Source organism: Neophocaena asiaeorientalis, unplaced genomic scaffold (assembly GCF_003031525.2).
Source record: "Neophocaena asiaeorientalis asiaeorientalis breed wild unplaced genomic scaffold, Neophocaena_asiaeorientalis_V1.1 scaffold132, whole genome shotgun sequence".
In the NCBI taxonomy this organism is placed as follows: domain Eukaryota; kingdom Metazoa; phylum Chordata; class Mammalia; order Artiodactyla; family Phocoenidae; genus Neophocaena; species Neophocaena asiaeorientalis.
In genome coordinates, this window is record NW_020173393.1 from 1,606,152 (window position 1) to 1,615,792 (window position 9,641).

At 56.4% G+C, this 9,641-nt stretch overlaps 1 protein-coding gene across 2 annotated transcripts in view; it reads left to right on the top strand.

The window, feature by feature from the left end:
- Window positions 1-501: 501 nt before the first annotated feature.
- Window positions 502-9,641, top strand: part of ZNF335 (zinc finger protein 335) — a 19,936-nt gene continuing 10,796 nt past the window's right edge. The window contains exons 1-12 of one of the 2 annotated variants that reach the window (XM_024746767.1): window positions 502-603; window positions 1,274-1,524; window positions 2,869-3,109; window positions 4,045-4,122; window positions 4,371-4,676; window positions 4,764-4,895; window positions 5,775-5,921; window positions 7,215-7,467; window positions 7,560-7,737; window positions 8,389-8,501; window positions 9,405-9,423; window positions 9,555-9,641. In XM_024746767.1, coding sequence (XP_024602535.1) covers window positions 1,324-1,524; window positions 2,869-3,109; window positions 4,045-4,122; window positions 4,371-4,676; window positions 4,764-4,895; window positions 5,775-5,921; window positions 7,215-7,467; window positions 7,560-7,737; window positions 8,389-8,501; window positions 9,405-9,423; window positions 9,555-9,641 — 1,755 coding nt within the window. In that variant the 5' untranslated portion in view covers window positions 502-603; window positions 1,274-1,323. Of the gene's footprint in view, window positions 604-880; window positions 1,525-2,868; window positions 3,110-4,044; window positions 4,123-4,370; window positions 4,677-4,763; window positions 4,896-5,774; window positions 5,922-7,214; window positions 7,468-7,559; window positions 7,738-8,388; window positions 8,502-9,404; window positions 9,424-9,554 lie in introns of those variants that run through there. The other variant, XM_024746768.1, reaches the window with a different exon arrangement.

Below are 9,641 nucleotides of genomic sequence, written 5' to 3' on the forward strand. Positions count from 1 at the left end.
TCTCGGGGTCTCAGTTTCCCCATCAGTAAAACAAGGACTATATGCTCCCCTCTTCCCAGGACACGTCAAACCTAATCGGGAAGGATTTGATTGGGTTCGATGAGAGCGTAAAATAATCGGTTGAAAGCCAGGCGAAAAGACCGATAACATTTACTCCTCTCCCACCAAGCCAAAACATCCGTTTCACGCTTTTCTGAGCTGTTCCGGGAAGGGCGTGGTCAGGCCACTGGGAGCCACGCCCCCGGACGTGGGGCCAGCCTTAGCCGCGCCCAACCCTGCGGCCCAGGGAAGGGACCCAGCAGTGACGTCACGTAGCCACTCCTATGTATTCCTCCGCCGGAGAGAAAGTAGCTCCTAACCCATAGAGGACTCCGTCACCCATACTAGGAGACATGTAAAATTCTATATTCTCTGAGAACTCTATTATGGTTTTGAGACCTCGGGGCCACCTTCCAGCACACTGGAAGCCTGTCTTTCTCCGGGCCGGCGTAGGAAGTAGTCCCGGCCTACGGAAGGTCGATGGGTCCCTCCGCAGCGGGGGAAAGAGGATGGCGACTTCGTCGATGCCGGAGTCGGAGAGGAACGCAGCTACGAAAGCGTCAGGTGAGCGTCGGGTGGAGTCAGGTCGCCCCACTGCACCCTGCCGTGAAGTGGGGCCACACTGCGGGGATACCCGGTGGAGAGGTCCCGGGCCGGCGGGGCTGTCCGAACAGGGCCCCGGGGTCCCAGGCCCTTTAGTCGCTCTCGCACTTGCCTGAGCGGAAACCCGGAGCCGCCACAAGATGGCGTCGGGCCTGGAGCGCAGGCAGCGCCGGGGACAGCCCCGAGTCTCCAGGCCCCGGGACCGTCGCTGTCAGCCCCCTCCGCAAGGGAACCAGGGGAGGGGGGAGCGAGCCGCTGACCTGGGGGGCTTGCGGGCTGTACCACCGACTCTGCACCCGGGGGGACTCGGGGGACCGAAGGGCTGAGCCACTGAGCCCGGCCGGGGTCCGTAGAGTGAACCACTCTGCGGGAATCATGGAGGGGAGGAGCAAAGGGTCAAGATTACCCGCCACTGACCACTCTCCGGGGATGGGGGAAGGACCCGAGACTGGGAGGCAAGGCTTCCTGGTCCTGTTTTCTCGAAGCTCCCCTCGCAATACACTAGAAAGCCCCGCCCCGTCGGCGACTCAGTGTTTGCATCTGCGAAATGGGCATATGGGCGCAGCTGCGTGCGCCGCGGGGACCCGAGATGAAGCCCACCTGTTCCAGCCCCCGTCACCTCTTCTCGCAGAGTAAAGGCCCCGGACCCTGGGCCCCCTTATCAGGCCGCCCCCCGAGCCGATGGAGGAGAACGAGGTGGAGAGCAGTAGCGACACGGCCCCTGGTCCTGGCCGGCCCGAGGAGCCCTCTGAGAGCGGCTTGGGTGTGGGCACCTCAGAAGCCGTGTCGGCCGACAGCAGCGACGCCGCGGCCGCTCCGGGGCCAGCCGAGGCCGACGACTCTGGCGTGGGGCAGAGTTCGGACCGCGGCACCAGCTCTCTGGTATGGACATTGCTTGCCGGCGTGGGTGGTGGCAGGGACCGCAGGCAGCAGTGCCTGGCGACCAAGGGGAAGAAGCCAGCAAGGCTTGCTTATAGCTAATATTTGATTATGGTTTACTGTGAGCCGGGCACCATGCCAGGCCCTTAGCGTGGATTTTCTCATTTAAGTCTCATACCTTGTAAGGCACATACCACTCTTTTCCAAATCTCAGGAGCAAACTGAGACACAGCGCCAGGATTCAAATCTAGGCTGTGGGCTGACCCACTGCACTACCCACTGTTCTCACTCTTTGGGATGCAGGTGACCTGGTTCAAGTCTTGGCTGTACCACTGATTCACTGGGACACCTCTTTGAACCTCGGTCGTCAGTCTTTAAAACGGAGCAGAAATACGTACTCCTGAGGGTGCTCTGTTGTGAGCAACCACCAGACATTTTCTTGGAAACGCTTTGTAAAATAGTCTCCTGGCTCTGCCGCCTCCTGGCTCTGTGATCTTAGATAAGCTACCCAAACTTTTAGCTGTCAGTTTTCTCATCTATAGAATGGGAATAATAAACATACTTGCCTCAATAGGTTTTTCTCTTTTTTTTTTTGAGAACTAAATGAATTAATATATGCAAGGTAATTAACACAGGGCTCAGGACATGGTAAGCAGCCAATAAGTGTCAGCCATTACCGTTGTCATGGTCTGCAAGACAGTGATCATTTTCAGGACATCACATTATAGAGGTGCACAACAGCAGCCCCCACTTTGGGGTCCAGGGGTTTTATTAATTCAGCAGAGGTGGACTTAGCATGTGCCCAGCTTGTGCTGGACCCAGGGGATACAGCAGGAGACGAGAGATGTGGCTCTTATGGCTCTTATGGAGTCTGACCTGGGAGACGTAACATTGCAGAGTGAACCATAATGTGATGGCGGGACACAGGCGACTATAGCACTGAGGATGGAGAGGTTCTAACTTGGCTTTGTGGGTCAGGGTCATCTTCCCAGGAGAGGTACCAGGTGAGTGGCAGTGAGAAGGCTGAGTAGGAGTTAGCCACGGTGTGATGCTAGGAAGCGTTTCAGGCAGAGGGAACAGCTTATTTGAAAGCCTGACGAGAATAGCCTCACCTGGCTGTTGTGTGAGGTGTGGGAAACGTGGGGCCTTGTACCTGGCCAGCGCCAGGGACCCTGGCGCTTGTTCTTGGGGGAGCTCTGTGACTAGAGGGTTTCTCTCACTGGTCCTCAATGGGGGTGAGGGTGTGGGTGGCTCCACCTACCACATCCTTGGGCCAGGGTGGGGGCAGCCTGCCCTGCCCCATCCCTGGCTCCTAAACTCCCCCTTTGCCTGTTTCCTGTCCCCCAGGAGGAGGTATCCGAGAGCAGCTCCAGCACAGACCCCCTGCCCCATGGCTACCTCCCTGATTCATCTTCTGTTTCCCACGGGCCAGTGGCAGGGGTGACAGGCGGCCCCCCAGCCCTGGTGCACTCCAGCGCACTCCCAGACCCCAACATGCTGGTGTCCGACTGCACGGCTTCTTCCTCAGACCTGGGCTCAGCTATTGACAAGATCATCGAGTCCACCATCGGGCCCGACCTCATCCAGAGTGAGTCAGGTCACAGGGGGCAAGAGTTGCCCCATAAGATAAGGGTTTCCCTGCAGAAGCAGCTGTGCAGACTCAGGCAGATAAGCTTACCACTCTGAGTTTGTAACATGGAAACAGTAACCCCGTCTCATAAACGATGTGGGGATTTTTTTTTTTTTTTTTTTTTTTTCCAGTACGCGGGCCTCTCACTGCTGTGGCCTCTCCCGTTGCGGAGCACAGGCTCTGGACGTGCAGGCTCAGCGGCCATGGCTCATGGGCCGAGCCGCTCCGCGGCATGTGGGATCCTCCCGGACCGGGGCACGAACCCGTGTCCCCTGCATCGGCAGGCGGACTCCCAACCACTGCACCACCAGGGAAGCCCCGATGTGGGGATTTAATGAGATAGTACAGTATAGTTCCTGGCATATGATAAGCACTCAATAAGTATAGAAACAGTGACACCTAACTTTGTACTGGAGTCTCTTCTAAATACTTAACCTGCAGTAGTTCATCAATCCTCTTGGTAACCCCAAAAGGTAGATGCTGTTATTCTCACAGTCTGGATGAGAAAGCCAAGGCACAGAGGACGTAAACTAATGTACCCGCTGTCATCAGCAAGTGTTGGGGCGTGAGCTCAGACAGTGACTCCAGAGCGGGTGCTCATGATTTACCAAACTACTTTCTATTAATAATGATCTGTGTAAGGGTTGTAGCACCTGGAAAAGCCCTGGGATGGCCTGAAAAGCCAGTCCTCCTTTAATGGTTAAAGGTGGGCAGCTGTGGACTAGCTGCTGGGCCAGCGTGTCACACACAGCAGACCTATCAACAGCCCTGCCCTGGGCGGGAAGTGGGCAATGGGGCAGCGGACTCACAGTCTCACGGGTGAGTCAGAATGAGTGTGGGCAGTGACAATTGTCATTATCAGCTGTGCATCCCCTCCTCACACCTCTGCCCAGGCTGCATCACCGTGACCAGTGCTGAGGGGAGTGGGTCCGAGACCACACGGTACCTGATCCTGCAGGGACCAGATGATGGTAAGACTCCAGGCGCCAGACCCAGGGAACCCTGCCGTGGGCGGGGGAGTCGGACAGGGAGGCTCTGCCGTAGACTCACTGTGTGATCTTGGCAGCTTCTCCACTGCCTTGGGCCTCTCAGTTCCTCCACTGTTACTCTGGTGAGGAGTGGGGTTCTTGGATCCCTGGGCCTGCCTGGGAGGGGCAGCTGTAGCTCGTGGCCAGCCTCCCCCTCCACTTCCTCCCCTCTGATTCCCTCACCTTCCCAGGGGCCCCCATGGCATCACCGATGTCCAGTTCCACCCTGGCCCACAGCCTGGCAGCCATCGAAGCTCTAGCCGATGGCCCCACGTCCACATCCACGTGCCTGGAGCCACCTGAGGAGGTACAGGGTGGACCCAGCTCCCCAGCGCAGCCATGCCTGGGTTCTGGCGCCGAGGAGCCAGACCTGCAGAGCCTGGAGGCCATGATGGAGGTGGTGGTGGTGCAGCAGTTCAAGTGCAAGATGTGCCAGTACCGGAGCAGCGCCAAGGCCACACTGTTGCGCCACATGCGGGAGCGGCACTTCTGCCCAGGTGCGTTGACGGTGGCCTGCCTGGCCGCCTCCACAGGTGGGGCTGGGCTGCCAAGAGTCACATGCAGCAAGCTTGTTGTACCGCTAGCAGCCACCGCCACCGGAAAAAAGGGACGTCTGCGGAAGTGGGGTGCCTCCGCCAGGACCCAGGAGGAAGAGGGCCCAGAGGAGGAAGACGATGATGACATCATAGACGCCGGCGCCATCGATGACCTGGAAGGTAGGCTACCATGGCTCTCGGTCCTGTCACCCACACCCACATCTGCAAATACGGAGCTCCCCCTGGCCTGTAGGGAGGGCCAGGGAAGAGGAACTGGCGCACACGCAGCCACGAGTGCCTCCAGCATAAGATAGATAAGTTGGAGCTCTGGGACCAGGAGCTTTGTGTGCAGCTGTACGGGCCATGCGCTGAAAAATAGTACTGTGTCCAAGAGGGTCACATTCACATTTGTCTAGCAGAAACAGAATGGAAGCCACGTGTGTTTTTTGTTGTCATATTAAAAGTAAAATGAAAAAGGTGAATTTAAGTTGTCATATATTTTATTTACCCATTATGTCTAAAGTATTATCATTTCAATATGCAATGATTATAAAAAGTTATTAGTAAGCTTTACGTTCTTTTTCTCATACTAATTTTCGGAAATCTGTTGTGTGTTTTATACTTATGTCTCCAGTTAGTCTAGGCGTATTCCAAGTGCTCAGTAGCCACGTATGGCTAGTGAGGGAGCTACTGGCTCCCTCAATGGATAGCATAGTCGTACTTTGTAGACTGGAGTGACTAGGCAGCTGTTTTCTAACAATGGCCGTAAAGTGTATTGAGGAAGGAGTGCTTTTTTCTGATTCACATAAAGGTGCCATCTGAGCTAGTGGTAGGTGTTAGGAAAGGTACAGAGAAAGGACTGCAGGGGCCAGAGAGTGGCGCTCACAGTTAGCCAGGGGGACATCAGGAGGGCTTCCCGGAGGAGGCATCACTGGTGGGTTTGAAGGGAGGAACAGGCAGGGAGGGATAGGGAAGTGGGCCTCTTTCCAGGGAAGCTGGCAAGGGGTCAGGACTGAAAGGTCAAGGCTGATGCCCCCCCTTCTTTTGCTGTCCCCACAGAGGACAGCGACTATAACCCTGCTGAGGATGAGCCCCGGGGCCGGCAGCTACGGCCCCAGCGCCCCACTCCCAGTATACCAAGACCCCGCAGGAGACCTGGCCGGCCCCGGAAGCTGCCTCGCCTGGAGACCTCGGATCTCCTGGATGGTGAGACTTACTTGTGGGCGGGGCTGTGCGGTGGGGCCCAGGGGTGGCCTCGTTCCCCGCTTGCTTCCATGGAGCCCTTGCAGACATGCTTGCAGAGCAGCATGTCTCAATCCCACCGGGGTGACCTGCAGGCCTCCTCGTAAAGGGGAAGCTCTCCCATACCAAGCTTGAGAGTTAGGATATGGCAGCTTTCTGAAACGGCTTTTCGGTGGTAAGCTGCCACAGCACAGAAGTTTGAGTACTGAACTAATAAGTTTTAAGAATTATTACTAAAATGAGAATAAGTCTGAGGTCTGAGACTATGTTGGAGGAGCACGGACTTGGAGCATTACAAGCCGGGGACAGGAAAGACCCGCTGTGGGCATGAATGCCGGCTCTGCCACCTACCAGCTGTGTGACCTGGAGCATGTTACTTTGCCTCTTGAATCTCCCATTCTCTTATTATGAACGGAGGTGATAGCACCCGCCTCTTAGGATTGTTTTTTAAGGCTTAAATAGACAGGGAAAAAATACATCGTAGCTGTTTTTGTACATGCAGTTGTGGGTGTTGTATTTTTTAGTCTTATTTTTTCAAATAACTTTTTACTGAGGTATATGTGTTGAAAAGCACATGTATGCTAAGTGAATCAGCTTAGTGAATTCACAGCTCAGTGAATTTTCACAAGGTGAACACACCTGAATAACCTGGCACCCCATTAAGAAACAAAATGGCATATAATTTTGAATTTTTAAAACATTACATTGAAATGCTGTTAGTGTTTTTGAATAGGTAACGCATTCGGATGTTCAGATGTCAGAGGCTTTGCGAGTGTGTGCGGTGATGTCTCTTCCCTTTCTCCCGTCTGCCCTCCAACTACACAGTCTCCGTTGGGAAAACCAGTGTTTAAGTGTTGCTGTTGCTCCCCAGACTTTAGAACGTTCCCATGAGGTCACTAGAGCAACAATTATATCCATTTGATAGACGGGGAAAATGAGACTCAGAGAGGGGAGTGGCTTTGCCTGAGAACACACAGCAAGTCGATGACAGCTTAGCCTACCCGCAGGTCTCCTGGCCGCGAGGTCCCAGCTCTCCCAGTGCTGCTCCAGACTGTCCCATTTAAGTCGTGCTGTGCTAACAGCCCGTCAGCTGCAGGAGGAGCCATATGTCCATGCTGCCCTCTAACCACGGGCTGCCTGCGTCTGTCCCGTGACCTGACGGGCCTATCGGTGGTCTGTGACGGTGTGTGGGGGGGAGGATATTTTGGCTGGCCTCTGGCACAGCTGTCCACATCTGTCCTGGTGTGTCCATGGCAGGTGTGGAAGGAGAGCCTCTGGTCAGCTCCCAGACTGGACAGAGCCCTCTGGAGCCACAAGACCCCGAGGCACCCAGCTCCTCAGGCCCGGGACGCCTGGTGGCCCTGGGCAAGGCCAACCGGCCCCCTGTGGAACCTGGCATGAGCCAGTCAGATGTGGAGAACGCAGCACCGTCCTGCCAGGACGAGCCCGCCGCCCCGCCCCGCCGCCGTGGGCGACCCTCCAGGCGCTTCCTCGGCAAGAAATACCGCAAGTACGGCGGCGAGCAGAGATGAGGGCTGGGGGCAGGGGGAAGTGGCCAGACCCCTGGCCCAGCCAGACCTCTCCCCAACACCCTCCTGGCAGGTACTATTACAAGTCACCCAAACCCCTCCTGCGGCCCTTCTTGTGCCGCATCTGCGGTTCCCGCTTCCTGTCCCACGAGGACCTGCGCTTCCACGTCAACTCCCACGAGGCTGGCAACCCCCAGCTCTTCAAGTGCCTGCAGTGCAGCTACCGCTCCCGCCGCTGGTCCTCGCTCAAGGTGTGGCCGAGGGAAGTGGAGGTGCGGGAGGGCAAGGGGAGAAGGGACGCTGGATGGGAGAAGGCCCCAGAGGGAGTGGAGATCACCTGCACCCGCGGTCACCCTCCTGCCCCGTGTCAGGGTGTGCGTCTGGGCCGAGGGCGCACTGTGGTAGGCCTTACACTGCATGGTGGCATCACATCGTCTTAGACTTGCCTCACTACCACCACACCGGGCAGGTGGCAGTGCAACTGCTTTAATCGAATTCAGTGCGTTAGAAAGTCTCCCAGCTGGTGGCGGTAACGTGTCTCAAGAAAGGGGTTCCTTTTTATCATCTCACGTAGCCCAACAAGGTCATAGGTGTTGAGAGCCCCATTTTACTGGCGCAGGAAACTGCAGCTTGGCTTGGCCAAAGTGAGGCAGAGCTGCCCACGGGTGGAGGTCGGGGGTAGCTTGAGCACAGATGGCCAGAGCCCCTGTGCTTTGTGCGCACGGTGCTTCCTCCCTCAGACCCCGACCTAGAAGTTGTTCTCTGGACCCCTGCGGTAGGGGTGGGGAGCAGGGGTTGTTCCAGCGTGCAGTGGGGAGGGGGCGCCTCTACGGCTGTAGGCACAGGGCGGGTAGGCAGGAAGGAAGGCTACACCCCAGCCCCCTGTCCTGCCTCTCTCCCAGGAGCACATGTTCAACCACGTGGGCAGTAAGCCCTACAAGTGTGATGAATGCAGCTACACCAGTGTTTACCGGAAGGATGTCATCCGGCACGCGGCCGTGCATAGCCGGGACCGGTCAGTGGGGGTGGGGAAGTGGAGGCCCAGGGTAACCACGGATTCCCCCTTACTGAGCCCCTGCTCGGGGCCAGCCCCCTTTGCAGCACAGTACAGATGGGGGAAAGGCAGGGCGATTCATCCCAGATCACTTGGCTCAGAACAGGGCAGTGTCAGGGTCTAGAGGTCCCTTATTTGGTCTCTTTCCTGCTTCGAGCTTTGTAAATTGGGGACAGTCACTACTGAGGTGATTAAAGGAAATCGTGTACCTAAAGGGTCTCAGAAAATGATCTGAAGGTCTTCCAGGCTCCACGTCCATACTCCATCTCTCATGGCACTGATAGGGCAGATGTAGGACAAGTGGGTGGAAAAGCAAAGATCCTGAAGGGCCTAGTGATTGTTCACTGAAGTATCACAGTGCGGCTTGCAGGATCTTAGTTCCCCGACCAGAAGTTGAACCGCGGGCCTCGGCAGTGGAAGTGCTGAGTGCTAACCACTGGACAGCCAGGGAATTCCCGCTTTTAGGTGTTTCTTTAAAAAAAAATAAAAAGGGAGGGGGAGTTCTATGTCCACGTAAGATTAGGGACACCAGGTCGAAAACCTGGTTCAACAGCTCTTTTCCCTGCAGAGCTTCTCAGAGCCTTTAAAATGCAAATGCATTTTGTGACAGAGAGAGAGAGAGAGAGAGAGAGAGAGAGAGAGAGAGAATGCACTGTTCCTAAAGTTAAATGACTGCAAAACTTTATTTACAGCACACCTCTTGGCATTTTCCCCAGCGAACTCCCATTGGGGGAATACTGTTCTAAGAGAAAGGGGCTTGGGTTGGGGCTGAGGACAGGGCCGAGGATGGGTCTGGTCAGCGGGGGAGGGTCTGGGGTGGGCTTGGGGACAAGATGGTCTGACTCCTGTGCCTTTCTCCCCCAGGAAGAAGAGGCCAGACCCGGTGAGTCTGGGGCCTCAGGCCGGGAAGGGAGCCTGCTTGAGGGTGGCTGGGGGGTTGGTGGGGGAGGAGGCATGGTCTCACCCTCTCTCCTCCCCTTTTCTCTCCACCCGGCCCCTTCTGTCCCTTCCCAGACCCCGAAGCTGAGCTCCTTCCCCTGCCCTGTGTGTGGCCGTGTCTACCCCATGCAGAAGAGACTCACGCAGCACATGAAGACTCAC